Raw genomic sequence first — 22,093 nt, forward strand, 5'->3', positions numbered from 1 at the left:
TTAAATAACTTGCCCAGGGTCACACAACTGCTAAATGGCATAGCTGGGATTTGAACATGGGCATTCTGGCTCTGAAGTTTGTAGCCTTAACCATTAAACTATACTGCCTCTCCAATTTTGAGTATTAAATGTAAAAATGACCTAATCTCATATTTAATATGTATTTAAATTCACAATATTTTCCCAAAACTGATGTGATGACCACCAAAATAAATATATAACTATATATAATCAGTAGCTACTTCTGATTATATATATAATCATTTATATATAACTATATATAAATAATCAGTAGCTACTTCTGATTATCTTTATGATAAATTTCTGTGTTCTTAGCATTGCAAACAAGGCTTTTCTTGATTTTGGTACCTGCTTATCTCTCCAACCTCATCTCTTGCCAGTCCCTACCTGGACCTCTTAGGTTCTGCCTTTTAGTTTTCTGAACATGTCCTTTCTCCTTTGCTTCTGAGATATTGCACATGTCTGGGATGCTCTTCCTACTTCTCCTGTGTACCCTCTTCTTATTAATTCCTATTTATCCTTTAAACCTCCCCTACACTCCACCTCAGGGTTGAGTTAGGTGCCCCTCCTCTGTGTTCTCATAACACCTTATTTATTCCCAGTGTAGCATTTATTATTTACTCTTTGCTGACACTTGTTTCATAATTCCTTAAGAAAACAGAAGCTCAGGGGAACTTCCTCACATTCCCACCACAAAATCTATCAACCTACCTGCATCTGTACCTATAGTACCTTTCTTCCTATTATGTAGATTATGAGCTTTAGCCTTTGTTATAACCATTAATGACATTCTCACTTCTTTGTCTTCATTTTACATAACCCAAATAGCATTTGACACAAGTAACACTCTCTCCTTGAAACACTTTTTTATATTGGCATCTTTGATAGAAAAGCCTCCTGGTTTTCCTTCTGTTTCACTGCTGTTATTCTTCACTTTCCTTTGCTGAAACTCTCCTTCTCTCCTCTCCCCTGCCCCACACACCTGTCTACTGATTCCCCCTTCTGCGTGGGTAAACACACACACACACACACACACACACACACACACACACACACACACACACACACACACACACACTCTTTTTAAATCTGTAAGAGTTCTATCTACAGTTCCTCTCTAGGTAATCTCATACTCTCCTATAACTTCAAGTACCATCTTTATGCCCATTTATTTATTCACTCGGCAGATACTTCTTGAACTCCTGCTACTTGTCGAATACTGTTCCAGGTACTCTTTTAGTCATGGCATTAAAAACAACAGAACAAACAAAAATCCTCCAAATCCCTGCTTACTTGGCATTCATTCTAGTACTAGAATCTCCCACATTTATATCTCTAGGACTGACCACTCCTGGTTATGTATATTCAACTAATCACCTGCTTCACATATCCTCTTGGGTTCCAAAATAAAAATCTTGGTCTTCCCTCAACCCAACCCACTCCCCTAAAACAAAAAGCTATTCCTTCTCTTGTTTTCCTCCTCTCAGTAAATGGTTACTTCCACTCATCCAGATACCCAAACCAAAAATTTAGTGAGTCTCTTCTTGATACTTCTCTTTCTAATAATCACATCTAATATCACCAAGACCTGTTTCTTATTCTATTTTTTACCTCTACTGTCACTATCCTAGTCTAGTTCCCTATCATCTCTTGCTTGTACTATTGCAAAAGCCTCCTAACTAACATGCCTCTTTGTGTCTTGACACCATCCATTGCTTCCCCATCACAACAGCCAGGTTGATTTCTTTAAAATGTACATTGGATCACTTGCTCCTTTACTTAAAATCCAATGTCCAGAGCAAGCTTATACAGATATATCTCATGGCTTATTTTTTAAATCAGTTTTATGAACTCTTACTGGTTTTCATCATGTAACTTATGTTACAAATGGTAATAGTGCACACTTAATTCAATTTTAATTTTGCAAATTAATTAAAGTGAATTTTTCTGTAGGTAGTTGCTTTCTGCAGTGCAAAAGGAATACAGTGGCACTTGGAACATCATCTTCCCCTGGCTATCCAGGAAGAGAACCTTCTTTTCTTGAGCTTCTAGGAGAGCCTGCTTTCTGCTATATGTAGTATATCAGAGAACATTTTTGTGTCAGATATTCATAAATTAAGGGAGGATTTGTGAACAGATAGTAAATATAGTGTGTCCCCCAATATGATGACCTTTATGAACTAACTGCTCTTTATAAGAAATTACATGTGGATTTTAACTTTTTGATTCTTAAAATTATGATGGTTAAATGCTTTTTCAGTATATACTCCCATAAATATATCACGTTTTATACCTCTCTCATTTTAATGCATCTATTGTTTTCCCATATCTAGAGAGAAACATAACAATAGTATATAACTATTTCATTCACGTCCTTCTTGGACCCCCTCAGGCTTATTTTTCCAATTGTGTAGCTAGTGACATCATTTAGTATTTTTTTTTCTTTCCATCATCAATAATCTATTTTAAAATAGCCCTACGAATATAGACAATAATAATTTAATAACTATGTGTGGTGTCAGGTGGGTATTAGACTAATCAGGGGGATTGCTTTGTAAATTATATAAATGTCTAACTACTATGCTGTACACCTGAAACTAATGTAAAATAATACTGAATATCAACTGTAATTAAAAAATAAAAATTAATTTAAAATAGCCCTGTAGTTAGAATAGAAGTTGTAAGTTACATGCAGTGGGAAATAAATGTGTTCTCTTTCTAAATAAAAGTCTACAAATAATGTCACAGATTATCACAGAATCTGTTTTATTTATATTTACATATTGATCATCTTTCAATAAAATCACTATAGGTAAAGATTAACTCTATTGAATCCTAATTCTAATTGTTATTTAAAACTAGTAGCTATTTACTAGTTATATCATTGATTACATATTAAGATATAAAACAAAAATATTTGTTCAAAAGTTCTTTTTACACGCACTGATTTTAAATTCTTTTGACATAGTGGTCATGGTTTATAATATGATTTCTTAGATTCCTAGTCAACCAAGTACTCATATTCAAAAACCATCCCATATCTAATTACAGAACAATAAAATTTTTTCTTTGCTATTATCAACCTGTAATATATGTACTTGTCAATTACAATTTTGTTTCAGAGTCTTACAAAACCTTGTCTTTAGCCCAACCTACATGCTTTCTTCAATTTCCTTTTCCTAGCTTTAGCTTTACTATGGCCAGCCATTCATTTTTTTTTGTTATACTACAACGTGAGTGGCATTTCCCGAAGCACTGTGCTATTCCTGATTGCCTAGGACTTTAAAGTCGGTAGTGGTTTCTTGAAATTTACTGTGCCCCTTTTAGAAAATATCAGTGAAGCCAATTGCTGCATGTCACAGGTTCTCTACTCTTCTCCTTGTATGTTCTCCTCTTCTGAATTAAATGCTCTCCTCAGCTGCTTCTCACTACCTTGGCTCCTCTCTCACTTGGATCCATTTTGCTCTAGTTTTGCTGGATCTTCTGAACTGGCCCTGTTTTACAGCACACACTTATGATGCTGTCTGTCAGTCCCTACCAAACTTCTTGCCTGAAATTGCTTGTCCAGATTGACTTCTCCTGGACTATGCCTAATTTTGGTTCTTTTAAAACACATAACTAGGCAAAAGTTTCAGGACCCTAAGAGGCCAAAATACTAGTCATTCAAAGAGTTATTCTGCTATCTTTTTCTTTTCTGGCTTATTAATATTACACAACATTCAAATATTGCCCAAATTGCTTTTATCTCTGCTTATGAGATACCTCTTTTTTTCTTCACTCCCCTCATCTCTCAATTAGGGATGGATACAGATGATTTTGCCTTCAGCCAGTGAAAATATTCTGATCTTTTTTTTTTTTAACTTATCCTGGAGCAGAAATGATTGGCAATAATCACAATCAAACATATCTCTGTTGTTTCACCTAAGGCATGACTCATTTCTTATTTTTCAGAAGTAATGTTAAAAAGATAAACTGGTACAATTTTTCAACCAAGATTTCTTAAAAAAATCTTTGCAATTATTACATGTAATTGAAATGTGAAATTTGGCTTTTTGAGAAGGATGCACACAGTTTTTTTGTGATTTACTTGAAACATGAGTTAACATTCACAATATGATATTCTTAAAAATGAAGGGGAAATTTTTTTCATTAAATATGTGGAAAATAATAGTAGGCTTCAGTCTGAAAAGAGGATTTTAACCAGGGGTCTCTCATTGGGCTGATTCTGCAAGAAGTACCAGATTTTTTTTTTTCAATAATGAAAATATTATTTAAAATAACTTCCAGTCATGCAAGAAAATATTATTGTCTCAGTACATATACTCAGGTTTATAAATGGTATTCCATTTGTACATATGCTTTTTGTTTTTTATTATAAATTCAAGGGAATTTGCACAAAATGTTCATGGGGGTCTCATACACCCTTTACCATTCCTCCTGCAGTGTTAGCATCTTGCATAATTATATTACAATATCCAAACCATGAAACTGACATTGATACACCATAGAGCTTATTTATATTTCACTAATCATACATGTATTCGTTTGTGTGTGTGTGTGTATTTAGTTCTATCACATGTGTAGTATGAGTAAATACCACCACAATCAAGATGGAGAATTGTACTACCTCTTTATAGCCCGTTTTCTCCATCCCTAAATCCTAATTAATGCTCTTTCAAGAATGTTGTACAACATGGAATGGAATCATATAATATGTAGCCTTTTGAAATTGGCTTTTCCTACTTAGCTTAATTCCTTTGCGGTCCATCAAAATCATTGAATGTACCAATGGTTTGTTCCTTATTATTGCTGAGTAGTAGTCCATGGTATGGATGTACCACAGATAAACCATTAAAGGATTGTTTACAGGTTTGGGCTGTTATGTAAAAAGCTGCTGTGAATATTTGTGTTTTGTAAATACTTTCTATTAGTATGTAATTTGTCCTTTTATCCTCTTAACCAGGGTCTTTCACTGAGCAAGTTTTTAATTTGGAAAATCATCTAATTTACGACTAATACTACTTTCCTTTTTGTGACTCATACTTTTGATCTCAAATCTAAGGTCCCTTTGCCTAGTCTTAGGTCCTGAAGATTTTCTATTCTTTTCTAAAAGTTGTGTGGTTTTATATATTACACTTAAGGCTTTGATCAATTTTGAGTTAATTTTTGTATAAGGTATGAGGTTTAGTTAGAGGTTCCCTTTTTTTGCCTGTGGGTGCCCAGTTGCTTCAGCAACATTTGTTGAAAGGGTTATCCTTCCTCCATTGAATTGTTTTTGTACCTTTATCAAAAACCGGTTGGACATATTTATATGGATCTATTTTGCGTTCTGTCTTCTGGTTCATTAATCTGTATCAATCCTTAACAGTACCATACTGTCTTGATTAATGTAGCTATATAGTAAGCCTTAACAGTGGGTCCTCTCACTTTTTTTTTTTTTCCAAAATTGTTTTAGCTATTTGAGTTCTTTTACCTTTTCATAAAATTTTAAAAATAATCTTATCTGTGTCTTTAAAACACCTTGCTAAGATTTAGGTAGAAATTGTGTTAAACCTTTAGATCAATGTGAGGAGAATTGACGTCTTTACTACACTGCGCCTTCCAATCAATGAACATGGTAAATTCCAATTTATTTAGATATGGCTTTTTTCATCAGCATTTTGTAATTTTCAACATACAAATCCTACACGTTTTGTTAGATTTATAACAAAGTATTTCATTTTCTTTGAAGCTATTATGTATTGTTTTTAGTTTCAGTTTCCATATACAGTACTTATTTTTAGATATAGAAGTGCAATCAATTTTTTGTATGTTGATCTTATAACCTGTGACCTTGCTGAACTCAGTTATGAGTGTTAGGTATTTTTGTAGATTCTTTCTGACAATACAATGACTGTGTATGGGCAGTCTTGTCTATAGAGACAATCATGTCATTTGCAGATAGGGACAGTTTCATTTCTTTTCAGTCTGCATGTCTTTTATTTCTTTTTCTTGCTTTATTGCCTTTTGGTAGGATTTATAGTACTGTGTTGAGTAAGAGTAGTGAGAGTTGACATCCTTGTTCCAATATTAAGAAGATGGCATTCAGTTTTTTGCCATTGAGTATAATAGCCGTTGGATTTTTGTAGATGGTCTTTTCTAAGTTGACGAAGTGCTCCTTCTGTTTCTAGTTTGCTGAGTGTTTTTGGTCATAAAAGGGTGTAGGATTTTGTCAAATACTTTTTCTGTGTTATTTGATAAGATCATTTGAGTTTCCTTTGGCCTGTTGATATTGTGGATTACATGGATTGATTTTCAAGTACTGAACCAGGCTTGCATACCTTCTCAATCAATCGATCATGGTATTTCATTCTTTCTATACGTTGCTGGATTCAGTTTGCTAATATTTTGTTGAGAATTTTCGTATCTAAGTTTATGGGAAATAATAATCTTCAGTTTTCTTTTTTTATACTGTGTATGTCTGGTTTCAAGTTAATAATACTTGTCTTATAAAATGAATTGGGAAATGTTTCCTCCTCTTTTCTTGAAAGATTTGTGTAAAACTGGTGTTGATTCTTTAAATATTTGATAAAATTGTCCAGTGGAACCATCTGGGCCTATAGAGTTCTTTTTCAGGAACTTTCTAATTACTAATTCAATTTCTTTAATGATTATAGAACTATTCAGGTTATCAGGTGTATTTTAGTGGTTTGTAGTTTTTGAGGAATTGGTCCATTTATTCTAAGTTGTTGAATTCATGAGCATTATAAACAATATTATAAAATTCTTCATAGTATTTCTTTTTTCTTTTTTTAATAGTTGCAAGATCTTTATTGGTATCCTCCATTTTGTTACTGATATTGGTGATTTGTGCCTTCTCACTTTATCTTTGTCAGTCTTAAAAAGGTTTATCTTTTTTTCCACCCAAAAAACTCCAGCTCTTTTTCATTGATTTTTCTCTTGTTTTCCTGTTTTTAATTTCATTCATTTCTGATCTTATTGTTTCCTTCTTTCTGCTTGCTTCGAGTTTATTTTACTCCTCTTTTTCTAGATTCCTGAATTAAGAACTTAGATTTTTAATTTGGATCTTCTATCCTAAATGTAAGCATTTAGTACCATAAGTTTCCCTCTCAGTATTGCTTTAGCTGAACCCTGCAAAATTTGGTGCGTTATATTTTCATTTTCATTTATCTGTATATTTCTCTGTTTCCTTTGAGACTTGTTGACTCATGGGTTATTTAGAAATGTGCTGTTTAATTTCTCAGAGTTTAAAGATTTTCCTGTTGTCCTTCACTTATTTTTGTTTTGTTTTTGTTGTTGTTTTTAGACCTAGTATATTGTGTACTGATGCGAATGTTTCACATATTTGTATTTTCTTTTGTTAGGTAGAGTATTCTATAAATGTTAATTAGATCTTGTTGGTTGCTGGTGCTGATTTTTTTTCTGGTATTTCTGTCAGTTGCTAAGAAGGGGATATTGAAATTCCAAAATATATTTGTGGATTTGTCTGTCTCTCTTTTTAGCTTTATCATGTTTTGTTTTATGTATTTTAAAGCTGTCCAATTATCCAATATTAATAGTGCCACTCCTTATTTTCATGTTTGCATGATATATCTTTTTCCATAGTTTCATTTTTAATCTGTCTATTTTATTATGTTTGAGGTGAGTTTCTTGTAGACAGCAAAAATTTGGGTCCTATCTGTGAATGTCTGTCTTAGCTGGTGAATTTAGACCATTTCTATTTAAAGTAATTACTGCTATATTAGGGTTTAAGGGCCCAGATTATTTTTGACTCATGGGATTCTTCTTACATCCTTAACCATTCAGCAATAACCACAAACACAAGTCAAATGAATTTTTTCTTCTGTCTGTCTGTCTGTCTACCTAACCTACTCACCCTACCTAACCTACATAACCTACCTAACCTGCCTAACCTACTAACCTATCTACCTACCTATCTATTCTATCTAAAGGGTTTCTCAAAAGTGAGCATTTCAAGAAGCCCATGTGGAAGCTGCAAGGCTTCTTAAGACTTAGCCTCATCATAAATCCCAGAATCTCACCTGTTCTACATTTCAGTGGTCACACAGGGCCAACCCAAATTTAATATGGGAAGTGACTGCACAAGAGCAGGAATTCCAGGAGGGTGAAGATCATTGGGGGTCATCTTGGTGATTGGCTGCCACTACCACTAATTCATATGCTAGATTTGAAATCAGAGAGTCACAGGCTGTGACTCAGACCCTGTCAACTAGCTAAGCACTTTGGAGCTCAACTTTCTCATTTGCAAATTGAGACTAGACTAAATGACTGCTTATATCCCTTCTGACTCTGTGATTCTCCACCTGTCTCTCAGTCAGAGTATCTCTATTGAGGTATAGTTGACAGTTTAAAATTGTGTATATTTAAGGTGTCCAACCTGATGATTTAATATATGTAAACATTGCAAAATATTCACCAAACTACTTAACATATTCATCACCTCACATAAGTTGCCATTTTCTTCCTTTCTCAAGTGGATTTCTTGACATGTTTATTAGCACATGACTGTTTTACCACCATGTAAAAGGAAAGACTTAACCATTGTTCCCATAACCTCTGAACTTCTGTAGATCTCAGTTTGGCGAACTAATGCAGTTACCATTGGTTCCAGAAGCAGACAATATCCAATAGTAGAGTGTCTATAGATTATTATAGGTATAACCAGCCTTGGGTGAATGAACAGCATCATTAAAGAACCTAGAAACCTTATCACAATCAAGCAGTACCAAAAGAACTGGACATTAGCTAGATCATTTCACAGAACTCTTCTTTCTGGAAAGAAATGAAGATCTGCCAATTAGGGCTTTTTCCTTTTTGATTTATATGTGTTCGATTTTAATGAAAATTTATCAGATTTTAGTTTAATAGTTTATTCATTGTTGTTATCCGAGCCTTTCTAAGCCTCTCCTAACTCATTTTATTTGAATAACTTCCCCCCAAATCAGAACTTGCTTCAAAAACAAGAAGACATCAATAGGATTGCATCCTGTTGTATTCCTAAGGTTCCTTGTACCTCCCAATCTGTGCCAAGATCCTGATTTAACCTCAGTCTTGTCATAGTCAGTCTTGGAATAAACTGACAGTTTATTCAGATATTTTAAACAAAGGTATCATTTGAGTGACTCCCTCCCAAGGGCAGCACTTTGAAAGATAATATTCATTTAGTGTAGTGAAAGTATTTTGAGGAATGTCTTTACTATATAATCACACCTTATGTACTGTCTGTTAATTTATTCCTGATGGTTATAATTCATTGTTTCAAGGTAAAGTGTATGATTTATGGCCTTGATAGAGATATGCTTTATGGATTTCAAATCATAGTCATCACTGTACTGTATGCCTTTGGCTCCCCATGGCATGGTCTTGTAAAAGAAGTGTCAAATGTTTATTTTTATGTTTATGCTCCTTTACCAGATTGGATGACAGAGACCTTCTCTTTTTCATCTTTGTATCCCCTGTACCTGGCATCCTGCAAATACATAGTAAGCTTATTGAATGAATTGGACCCTGGTGTACAGGAGAGACTGGAGTTTGGCCCCATGTTGCTCAGAGTCCTATTTTGATAGACTACTTAAGGATTCTTGCTCTATAATGATATAATAATAATAACAAATAGAAGTTAATTTGGAGAGCATTGTTTAAAGTTTATTTCACTGACAACACTAAAGCTTTCAAAAAAAAAAAAAAGCTTACAAGTATACATTTTGGCTTATCATGTGTTTGACCTAATTCTTTATATTCATTTTATCTCGGTTAATTCCTATAGGCTATTCTAAAGGAACGTCCATAGGGGAGGAAATACGAATCGCTTACCCAATGAAATAGGCCTGTCACTGATTTTTTTACATGTATTCATACTAATCAGATAAACAAAAATAGTTTAGCAGCAGTAATTAAATATCTAGGCATAGCCTGGTTAGCTGCGAAATAAAGTCCTACATTTGAAATTTCAGCCTGTGTCATATTAGTAAAAAAGTTACGAGTTTAGGAATAGATTTTCACCTAAGAAAATGTGGAAAGAGAGCATTCTTGTATATTATAATTCTGATTTTGTTTACAGTGTATGCTATGACAGAACTATTGGGGAAAGGAAGAAGGAAGGTACTGAGACTTAGTAAAATTTCTGTTAAAACAGTATGATTACCATTAAATTCTTTCTTTTTTATTTTATATAGGCTAGGTAATAAAGCTTCTTAGTAAAAGTTCAGATTTTTATACCCATTTAACCAAAGGTATTTGACCAGACATGAGTTTTTGTAAATAAATGTTTAAATGATCTCTGTGTCTCTTAATGAGAATAGTTTAAGGAAATAAAGCTTCCTACTTACCTTAAGGAAAAAACTTATTTGTGTTCCAACATCTGAAACTAAATTATTTATCCTCTTTTTGATTGGGTTTCTCAGTCATTGATTTGATTTTTTCCCCCTTTTATGATTTGATATGTTACAGTCCAGTTTTGAATGATTTTAAGACCAGAAATATCTTCCAGAATGAATATTTCTGTGTTTAATTCTGTAGTGTCTGTTTTTGGGATGAATAGGCAGAAGTTCACATTCAGAGGGGTGCCAGGTTGGTAATTTGGCTCAAACTGCATGGGGAGAATAATCTCTCTCCTAAAATGAAGTACAAGGATAAGTAATAACTTTTTATGCATGATAAGCATCAAAAATATGAACCTGCTGGTCTTTGCTTTTCATTTTTCTTTACCTCTGTCTTTCAGTGAGAACCTCCTGCAGTGTGCACACGATGTGATCAATAACTCAATAACTTTTTTCATGCAGTAATTATCTCCATGTGATATTATCTGAACCCTGTTTTTCTTTATTACTCAAAAGATGCAGGAGATATTTATATAACCAGCTAACCAGCTGATCCCATTTTGGATAAAGGTGCTTTGTGACAGCAGGAGAAATCCTTTATTTTAAATAGCCTTTTAAAATAAATATTCTATGAAAAGCCTTTTCAGTTAATTTTTACTTAGTACAAGAAGGTGATTACTAAAAAGGTTTATATCTAAAACTTACACTTTGTTTATTTTACAGTATGATAGTCATTTTTTCTAACTTCTAATAAGCACAATTTAAATTAAAATATGTTGAACCGTTTTATGTAACCATAATTTTTTTCTGATTCCTCTAAATCACTTTAGATATTTCCAGAGGTATAAGCTACACACATTAAGTTCTACCATCTCTTCGTATCTCACAGAGATTCTCGTTATAGGCCGAGATCCTGCAAGAGTCCCGGATGATGATCCCAGACTGCCAGCGCAGGTTGGAAGCTGCATATACCGATCTTCTGCAGATATTAGTAAGTACTTTCCTGTCTTATGTTTAAAAGTTTTTCAGTCTAATATATAGAATTTAAATATTTCACACTGCAAACTAGTTGGTGACAGATTTTGTTCACTTACTTTGTTTACCTGTATATTTTAAAATAATTAATGGGGTTTTAATTTTAAGTTATGCCTCCAAAGTACTATGTCTAGTATGTTTATTTTTTATTTAAACTTAAGTTAATTAAATATATTTGCATTAATATGATATGTAGTCATAGTACTAATATTATCCAGCAATATATTGAGTTTTTTGGTTTCATATATAAAGATCTTTTTTGACACATTAAAATGAGTAAATTGTTTAAAATTTTAGAAGATCCAAATGTTTTAAATTAATTTGGGCCATTATAAATAAAGTATCTAGAATTCACTCAGATTCAAACCTAAATTAATTTGGCAGAGAAAAAAATCCCTGTAATATAGGCTGTCCTCTCATTAACTTGGAGCTGGATAACACTGATATAGAGATAAAAGCATAATACTATGTACAAGCCAATTGTTATTTTTGCTTGATGATAATTTGATGAATTCTAACATTTACTAATATCATATTTCTATTTCTTGAGCTAATATTAATTACTAGCTACACAGCTGTCTCCTGATTCATAGTTCCCTGTGTAACAAAGATAATGTTACACTTTTTCAGGATGATCATATGTATTCTTTGAAAGATAATGAGACTTATTTTCCCACAAAAATAATGTTAGGACTAAATCTGTAGGAAGAGAGAAATGTTCACATTTTAATTTTGATACAGAACTCTATGTTTTTATTTATAGGAATCATTTAAGGCAGGATAACTTCTTGACAGCCAAAATGAAGCTATGATTTTAAAATAAAAGATAGATGAAAACAGGAAATAATTACTCTATTAAAATACTATCTAAGACAGAAGCACCATTTGTATTTTCTGACAATTTAAGTGGTTTTTTCTCTCATGAATCTAGTTGCTGAGAATGTAATAGAATTTGCTTGAAAAATATATTGTCTTTGGATGATGTACTTGTGTCTGAAAATGTACTCAACAATATCTCTACCCTCAAAGAGCTTATATTTACTGACAGAGAACAAGACATGTTTAGGTATAATGCAGAAGTTTAAGAAATTCTTACCTATAGTCTGAGTTAAGCAAATTCTTCGTCTTCTTGCTTTAAGTTTTCATTAGAAGAACACAAACACTTTATTCCCTATGCTCTGTAACTGCTTGTATATTTCCATCTTTTATTGATCTGACATGAATTACTGCCCATAGATAGCTTCATTTATTTATTAAAAATCAAACAAAATTTCTTATGCATAACAACTTAGATGACACTATTTCATTTATCTGTTGCCATTATAATATATTAGTAAAAATTTTGTGTATAAAGTATCAAGGAAAAAATCAGTCTTTAAATATCAGAAAAGGAAAGATGTTAGTATTTTGTTTCCTTATAGTAAGGTATATAATACTCATTAACAAGCAGGCAGTTCACTTTTCTAATTCAAAGATTGTTCTTAACTCTGGTGTGACAGCAGTAGTCTTCTTTGTCATTGTGAGTAGTGGGATTATTTTGGTCTGAATTTTATCGTATATGTAACATGATAATAAGTCATTTTTTACTTTTAGTCTATAATTAATAATCCTTTTGTATGGTGATATGTTGACAAAATAAGAATAAATTTTAAATTTTTTCTGAAGTTTTTATTTAATAAGTGTCAATAGCTTTTGATGACCATGTTTTTCACTTATGGTATGAGAATACACAGTGAAACCAAATCAAACCTATTTCTTTTCCCTGTAAAGAAAGAACAAAACTATGGAAAATATGTGGAATTACACTCTATTTAGATGAGGCTTGAGATCCTTTCTCTTTTAATTTTTGAGGTGTTGGTGGTTTGTAATATTTGAGTAAATAATAAAATACTGAAGTTTGAGAAGGATAAATCTCTTTATTATATTTTATTTCAGGAGAGTGAAAAAGAGTTGGAAGAAGCTGAGGAATATAAAGAAGCACGTTTAGTACTGGATTCAGTGAAGTTAGAAGCCTGAAGTTTTTCTGTACAGGGTGTTTTTGCATTAATCCTGGGATTCATTCCATAATTCATTATTTTTGACCACTGCTGTGTGTTCAAGTCATAGGAGAATGTGATTCTTTTTATGCAGTTGCATATATTTTTCTTTGCCTAATTTAATGTGTCAAATAAATGAATTCGCCTAATAAAATTGTTTATTTTATACTTTTTTACAAAATATTTTTAATTAACCTTTTATGAAATAGACATTTTTGACAGAATTAAAATCTGTTAGATTCTATTTGAAGTCTAAATATTTTGCTTCATAAGCATGGTTTGAGTTAAAAATAGGATACCATTTTATTTTTTTAGATAAAAATCCAAATTTTGAGCAGTTTATTCTGAATAGGGTACAACTTGATAAGAAAAGAGGAACTTTTCTATGGATAAGGCCTCACATATTTATCCTTTCACAGTGAAGTCTAACATTTCTGTTACTATGACTAATGGGAAACATTTAAATTTTTTTCCAGGAAGACAGATTTATACAGAAAACACCAACCATTGAGATCTTCAAGTAAGATTCTTATGAACAATAAAAAAATGAATTATATTTTAAAGGAATAATGGCTATTGCCATTGGTATGATGGAAAATGTTTAATGGCTCTTTAAGATGGGAAAGTAACCTCTGATCTGTAGCTTTTACTGATTTCTGTAATACAAATAACTACCACTGTGACTGATTTCAAACTGCTAATGTGACATCACTGAATACAGAGTAGGAAAGATATAAGCCAGCTCTAGTATACACTGGCCATAGCCAAACCTGTATTATCTTGATTGACTGGAAAAGAGGATCGCATTTTCACAAGATATTTTTTCCATGCAATTATAAACCTACTTACCTAATCATTTGAGTTTATTTTCTAAAAATATATGACAACTCATTGAGTTTTCTTCTATTTCTGGAAATTGTGTATGAGCTTTATATATCACCAGGCTGTCATGAGCAGTGATCTAATCAACCCAAATAGTAATAATAGCATTTAAACTTCAAAACTCATAATTGAAAAAATAATAAAACTTGAATTTTTGCTACTATAAAATACATATAGCATGGTTGGTCTGATTTTGAAGGTTGCAAATCATCATTAGAAACCAAAACATTTATCAAATATGTCAAAAAGATTATAGAAAAAGAATACTATTCTTTTCTAATGTTATTTCTAAAGGCCACTGTTTTGTTTAAAGCACAGAATGTGTAATTTATAAAATAAAATTTTATATACATGCAGAAAATTGCTTCAGAGAGTAACATACATCAGAAGCATTTCTAAATTGAAATTTCATCATCGTAAATATTACATGCCATTGGAAAAGTATTTTAGGTAGGGGGAGAAGAGTGAAGAAATAAAAACTATAATTACAGTGTAAAACTTTATACAATGTAAAACTTTGTTCTAAGGTTCAATACTAGAGATTTGGGTACCAGGAGAATTGAAACTTAATTTTGTGAATGGTATTAAGTACCAGAACAGGTTGGCTTTTTTTTTTTTTTTTTTTTTTTAATAGGATATCATTTAAAAAAAGTATTTGACTATTTTTTAAAATATAAAATATCTCATTTCAGCTTTTGCCAAATACATAAATACGTATATATTCATAGCACATCGTTTCCTGACCAATTAAAGCTTGAAGTGAACATACCATCCAAAAAAAAAAAATATTGGTCACTAGAAATAAGAGAAAAGTAATAATGAAGGGAAAGTTTTGCAGCCAGAACTTGAATCTTGCTTGCTGGAAAGTATTTTTTTGCCAAAAAGCCTAAGAAAAGTCAGCAGTAAGGTAAGTGAAAAAAATTCATATTTCAACCAAAGGTTTTTATACTAGATCTCTCTCCAGATACTGATAAGAACCTTAACATTCTGTGAAGCCTTATTCCTGGGAAGTTTTGACATTCCACTTATGTTTTCATGGCCAAGAGATATATTAAATTAAGAACAGTTGTAAGTAATTCAACATTAACTTGTTTTTAAGCTTTTATTTAAAATCTTACATCTGTGTAACAATAGGCAGAAATTCCCCAAAGTAATGTTGTCTTTTTCTCACTGCTGCCACCAACTGACCCCCAACCAACATATAGCAGTTGCTCAGTAAACATTTGTAGGATAAGTGAAAAGCAAGAACATCTCTAACCTCTGGAGTAAGAGGAAGAATGCCATGAAGGATTCTATCACATCACAAACACAATACAGAACTTTTCAAACTGTTTTGACCACAAACCACACTAAGAAACACATTTTCCATTGTCACCCAGTACATACATATGAAGGTCTATATATATATATAACAATAAGTATCTTTAATATGTACAATTACCCATGTTTTTTATTCTGTTTCATTTTTTAATAATGATCATGACCATTATATATATACATATATATATAAAATCAACCTCTTAGGTTTCAGAGCAGTTGTGTCAGTGAATGTGTGCAAAGTAATACACATTGCAGGATAAAGTGCCATGGTAAAGTATAATCTTTTCACATTTGTTAGGGGCCCTTAGTCCTTGCACAGAATAATACAATGGCTTCCAATGAGTAAATGGGCAAAATAAAGACATACAATTGACAGAATAGAGTTGTAAACCTAACTTTTCTATAGTATTCTGTACAGCAAAGAGCACATCATTACTAAGTCAGAATGTGCATAAGATAAAGAAATAGAAATATAATGTGTGGAATGAGTAAAGTGACCAGATCTTATTGCCATTAAGAGCATTTCCAAGTTTTAACATTTTCACTTGGACATTCTTGGCTAATGGGGATTCAGTCCTAGTAAATAAAAGTACTCCCCAAAGTCCTGGGCAGGAGCTTTTCGATTGGGCTTTTGGGGCATTTATATTCTGAAGGAGTATTAACATCTCATGAATTTCTTTTATCCTTTTGTTCTTCCTTTATCCTTTGTACAAGGTGGGTAAGTCATGTAAACAGTTCCTTAGGAAGGAATGGACTTTGTGGAGAGGCGGGGAAAAGCACACTGCTAAAATAAGCATGTGTTATTTTATGAGTAAAGAAATCTGTTTAAAACTATATTGTAATGTTCATTTAACATTTCTCAACTTTCTGGTCAGAAACATTCAAAGCGTAATATTTAAAAATTGTCTCTATGCCTATACCTGTGCACTGAATCACTTCCAAATTGAGCAGTCAAACCTGGTTAATCTAAATTACTTTGCAAACTTCATTACATTACTTGGCTTTTAAAAAGTCCTATCAAATTTAATAAGGACATATCCTACAGCTGGTTATCACTTAAATCTTATTATTTGGTCATTTAGATAAAACAAGGACAGATTAATCCTTTCTTTGGTGGCAAGTTAGGGCCTTTAAATGTCAGTGTAAACTTGACATGTATGTGAGCAAGAGCTGTTAAGCATTGGCATTAAAGAGTTAATCTGATAATTTAGTCCTTGAGACTCTTTTGAGTACTTTAGCTGGAAAGAAATTTAATGGTTTAGAAACAGTACACTATGAAACAAGTTATAAGTATTAGTGTACTTGAAATTTTCAAGAGTGCTTCATAAAAATCTACATTGCACTCCACTATTCGTCTTACTGCTCTTATGAGAGGTATTCATGTATTGGACAGTTGCACAGAAAGGTATAATTAATTTATGTTACAGTAGATCTGTACCTTTTGTGCTTTCTGTTGACTGCTGGATAGTTGACAAGGTGCGTATATATCACAAGAGGTTAGTATTTTTAATGCATAAAGAACCCTTTCAAATTAAAAAATTTACAATATAAAAAATAGCATAGAAATACACAGTTCACAGAAGAAATGCAAATGGATAATTTTTTTCAATATTTCTCTTTAGCAGTAATCAAATTCAAATTTTAAAAACAAGCACAGTTTTTAAAGGTGAATACCTGTTAGCTATGTGATAAAGTACTAGCCACTGAAATTTGATAAAGGATGAAGTGAGAAATAAATATTGGGAAAGAAGCATTATTTTCATATGCACTTGATAAAACATGTATCAGGAAAATACAAGCGAGTCCTTAAACTGATTAGGAGCAATGAGGAAATTGAAGTAAGTAGCTTCAAAATGAATATCTAGAACTGTTAATGAATTGACTTATGTCCCCTCAAGAGACATGTTGAATACTAACCCCCAGCATCTCAGAATATGACTATTTAAAAATAGGGTACTTGCAGATGTCAGTTAAAAAGAGGTCATACTAGAATAGGGTAGGCTCTTAATCTAATATGACCGGCATCCTAATATGACAATGTGAAGACATAGGGAGGTCATATGACAACATAGAGATTGGAGTTGTACAGCTACAAGCCAAGGGTTACCAAGATGACACCGGAAGCTAAGAGAAAGGCATGGAATAGATCCCTTGAAAGACTATGGCTCTGCTGACACCTTGATTTTTGACTTCTAGCCTCCAGGACTGTGAGATAATAAATTTCTGTTTTTTTAAGCCACCTAGTTTGCATTACTTTGTTAAAGCAGTCATAATAAACTAATACATAGAATCCAAAAGCTTTTCTATATGCCAACAACATTCAAAATATAATGGAATGTTTATAAAATGACTTGTACTATATATGGGAAGTTAATGTTGTCAAAATGTGATTTCTCTCTGTCAATTTGTAATCAATAGAATAGAATACAATAGGGTTTGGAGAGAGGAGGGGAATTTTAGAAAAGTATTCTAAAATTTAAAAATTTTTAGCAGGCAAGAGGGGCTGTGAAAAATAGTGATGAGGGGTAACTCGCTCTTGCTCAGTATTAAACTTTGTCAAGTTGCAATAATTAAACATATGATAAAAGATCAAAGAGAATAGAGTCCAGAAGCAAACACAAATTTGTATATGGAAATTTAGTATGTGGTAAAGGGTATTTCAGACCCCTAGTAGATTATTCACTGAATCATATTGAGATAACTAGCAAACCATTTGGGAGAAAAATAAAGCTGGATCCCTATTTCACTTCTCATGGCAAAATAAATTTTAATTGAGTAAAAAATTTCTGTATAAAAGGGGAAAAAAGTTAGAAGATAACATTGATGAAACTAATAGATTAACAATTTTAAATTGATATTATGCAGTGAGTATAAGGAAATAAGATATCTAAGACACTGTTGGTGAGACCGTTTTAAAGATGGCAGTTCTCCACCAATTAATATATAAATGTAATGCCACAATTATCAAAATTATAGAGATAGAGAAAAATAAATGGTGAGACTAAGAAAATTTGAAAATGGAGAATTAGGGGAAGAGAATAGGAGGTAGTGCAGCTGGATATTGAAACTTAAAACTACTGAATTTTTAAATAGTGAAACCAGCATAAGCTTAAACTGTCAGACTAGGAAGTTCAAACCAGCCTTAGTTATATATCAATATATAAGTACATGATAGAGGTGGCATCTCAAGTTAGTGGTAAAAGGATGGATAATAAATGGAATTAGGAAAGTCAGTTACCTGTTGAGAAAAATAAAAGTAGATTTCTATCTCATCCTACACAACAAAATCGTTTAAATAGATTAAAGAATTAAATTTATGTAACATGTATTTCTTGAGCCTCCACTATCACGCGCCTGGCACTTTTCTGGAGCTGGGGTGCAATTGTGAGCAAGACAGAAAAAGATCTCTTAAGGAGCTTACAACTCCTGGAGATTGACAATAAATAATAATAAAATAGCCATAATGTGCATAGAATTAACATAAAATGCTTTGATATAGAACTAGGCAGTCAGGGAAGGGCTTTTTGAAGAGACATTTAAGCTGAGCTCTGAATCAGAAACTCAGCAAACAAGTGCATCGCAAGTAAAAGAAGAGCTAGTGTGAAACACAAGGCGAAGGTGCTAGGTGAATTCTAAGAACCCTTGGGGCAGGAGCCAAGTAAGTGATGGAGAAAGTAGTAAGTTTTGTAAGCCAAGGAAAGAAATTAAGGTTTTACTCTAATGAGAGTCCACAAAGACTTTAAGACAGGGAGTGACATGATTTAATAGCATTGTTTAAAAATTCCGTTGCTCTGTAGAGATTGAGTCATAGGAAGCAAAAGTAAAAGCTGAGATAGGCTACTGTAATAGTACAGAGTTAAATGTAAAAAATAAAAAAAAAGCTAAGAATATTTTAATATTTAAACTGAGTGAAAATGATGTCTAAGTATACAAAGAAGATTGATTTTGATAAACAAAACAAATGTCTTTCAAAATAAAATGAAATTAGATGATGAACAACAAACTGGGATAGGAGATTAATGGTTTTAGAACGTTAATGTTTCCAGTTCCATATGTAAGGATCTTGGAAGTCACCACTTTGTCCTAAAAAAACTGGCTAAGTCTCAGAACAGTGAGTTTTGTGGCATTTTAATTTACTCTGGCCCCATATTCTACTACTCATCTTTATGGTAGCCTTGAAAATAACAGCCCACGTTCCTAGTACCAGCACTGGAGGGAGCAGAGTAGACTCAACTAACGTGAATTTTTCATGATTTGTTTTGAACTATCTGGTGTCTCCTTTGAAGACCTGTTCAAGAGGCTTGTGTTCATCTCTTTCATCTCAGAACTTTCCCAGTGCTAAAGTGGCTACAGGCATTTGTGATTACAAGGGGCATGAGGAGACTTTGGAGGGTGATGTGTAAGTTCACCTACCTTGATTGTGATCATGGTTTCACAGGTTTATTCACAAGACAACAAATTTTACAGTTTAAACATATGCTGTTTATTATATGTCAATTATACAGCAATAAAGCTGGGATTTTTAAATCTTTTTTTAAAGGATGTTGGGCAGCTCACGAAGTCATTGGGAGAACTGGAAGACCAGGCTCGGGGCTATGCAACTAAGAATAATCCCCAAATTATGCTGCAGAGTGGGTCCTGTAGGGACACTAGAACCATTAGTTCTGTCTACATGGCTACCCCTGGACGCTGATCACAGCCAATTGCCTCTTTACCATGGCTGTCCTAAGAGCTCAATCTGGCTACCACCACCACCAGAGAAGGCACTGCATCATCCCACTTGCTCTACAACAGCAGCTCCTATTTCAAAGTCTATGATGAGTGTTCCTGATTAGTAGAGCCAAAGTAAGGGGCTCATGCCCTCCTTTTGACAAGTAAGGCAGGGAAAGCAAGCATTCACATTTTTTTAGTTTCTATCATGCAACTCTCTGCCTCTGCAATACATGTGAGTACATAGGGAGAGGGGTGGCATTCAGATGCTGAAATAACAAAAAGATATGTATGATAAGAGTTTTAAGACAGGCATAGAGTTAGTTACCTGGGACATTTTAGGGATGAATTGGAGGGTGAGCCTTGAAGAATGGTGGGATATAAGTAGGAAAGGTGAGCAGTGCCGACAGTTGCCTCCTAGTGCTGTGCATCTCCGGTGCTTGAGAGAAGTAGCAAAGTTACTGGTCAGCATGGAGTAGAGGGCTTGCTGGACTGAGGAATCATGGTGGAAAGCCAGATTAGACAGGTAGTCAGGCTGGGTTTTGAAGGCTCTTGTAAGCCAAGCAGGAAGCTTGGACTTTATAACCCAGGAGACCCGAAGGTTCTTAAGCAGCAGAGTGAAAACCCTGTCCCTCATGTCTAGGAGTGATTTATTCATTTAATCCTTAGTGTGCGAGGCAATCCCAAGGTAATGGGACTAGAATGATGAATAAGGAGAGAGAGAGAGAGTTGCTTCAGGTGACTTTCAGTGTAGTAGGAAAGACAATAGCAGACAAACAACAAAATGGGAGACAGAATAAGGAAGCCCTAGGGACTTTAAGAACACAAGGATATGGGCATTCAATGTCAACTAAGGGTAATAGAGGAGATTTCCTGAGGAAAGTGAGATTTAAATTGAGAACCGAAGTATTCTTGCCCAGAGGAAATAGCAAACCACCTGTATTCCACCACTTAAAGCTCACCCCCAAAGTTGCATAAATGGGGTGCGGATTATTCATATTGTATTTTAAAACGCACTACATAGAGACACTGCCTGCCTTCTAAGCCCTACTCTCATTTATGATCTATGTCAACTTCAACAATAATTTCCACAGGTGTAGAAACATGGCAATGACAGTATGGGCCTCAGATGACAGTGCGTAATAGCCTCGCACACTATTGCTTCTATCAGTTGGGGTCCCACTAAGAAAACAGAAACCAAGTGTTTCAAAGAGACTTTAAGAGAAACTCTAAAGAGAATTTAATACAGGGATTTAGTTTTGTACATGATAGAAGAGCTGAAAGTCAAACAGGAGATGATGAAGCAAGCAGAGATTAGCAACTGCAGGTGTTGGTGGACCCCAGGGTGTAGGGTTACCTGTAGAAGTTAGAACCACGGTAGGGTCTGCCTATAAGAACTGGAACTGGTCTCTTGTTCCCTGGGAAAAGGGATGGGGGTCTATCAAAAGGGATCAGGCTGAGTTGGAGAATTTGACACTGCAGGAAAGTGTTATTTGTTAGCTTATCTCAGGGAAAACGACAGCACTTGACAGCTCTTCTGCTCCTTTTGAAGGCAAATGGTTTTCTAATGAGTTGTTCTGAGTTATGGAGGTAAAGTGGACACAAGACAAAATTGAGGAAAATAACCTGTCAGTGTCTTTGCCAGCTCCACTCACTCACTTTGGAGAGCTTTTCCCCCTGCTGAACAGAGATCCTCCCAAACCACCATCTACTCTCCTCACTTCCCAAGTGGGTAGATCTCCAACGGGT

The 22,093-nt window shown here is 33.5% G+C and overlaps 1 protein-coding gene across 1 annotated transcript in view; it reads left to right on the top strand.

The window, feature by feature from the left end:
- Window positions 1–13,598, top strand: part of TBCA (tubulin folding cofactor A) — a 62,600-nt gene extending 49,002 nt beyond the window's left edge. The window contains exons 3-4 of the mRNA XM_011375122.2: window positions 11,266–11,352; window positions 13,332–13,598. Of these exons, the coding sequence (XP_011373424.1) occupies window positions 11,266–11,352; window positions 13,332–13,412 (168 nt within the window). The 3' untranslated portion in view covers window positions 13,413–13,598. The remainder of the gene's footprint in view (window positions 1–11,265; window positions 11,353–13,331) is intronic.
- The last annotated feature ends 8,495 nt before the right edge of the window (window positions 13,599–22,093 follow it).

Source organism: Pteropus vampyrus, unplaced genomic scaffold, assembly GCF_000151845.1.
Source record: "Pteropus vampyrus isolate Shadow unplaced genomic scaffold, Pvam_2.0 Scaffold262, whole genome shotgun sequence".
Classification (NCBI taxonomy): Eukaryota; Metazoa; Chordata; class Mammalia; order Chiroptera; family Pteropodidae; genus Pteropus; species Pteropus vampyrus.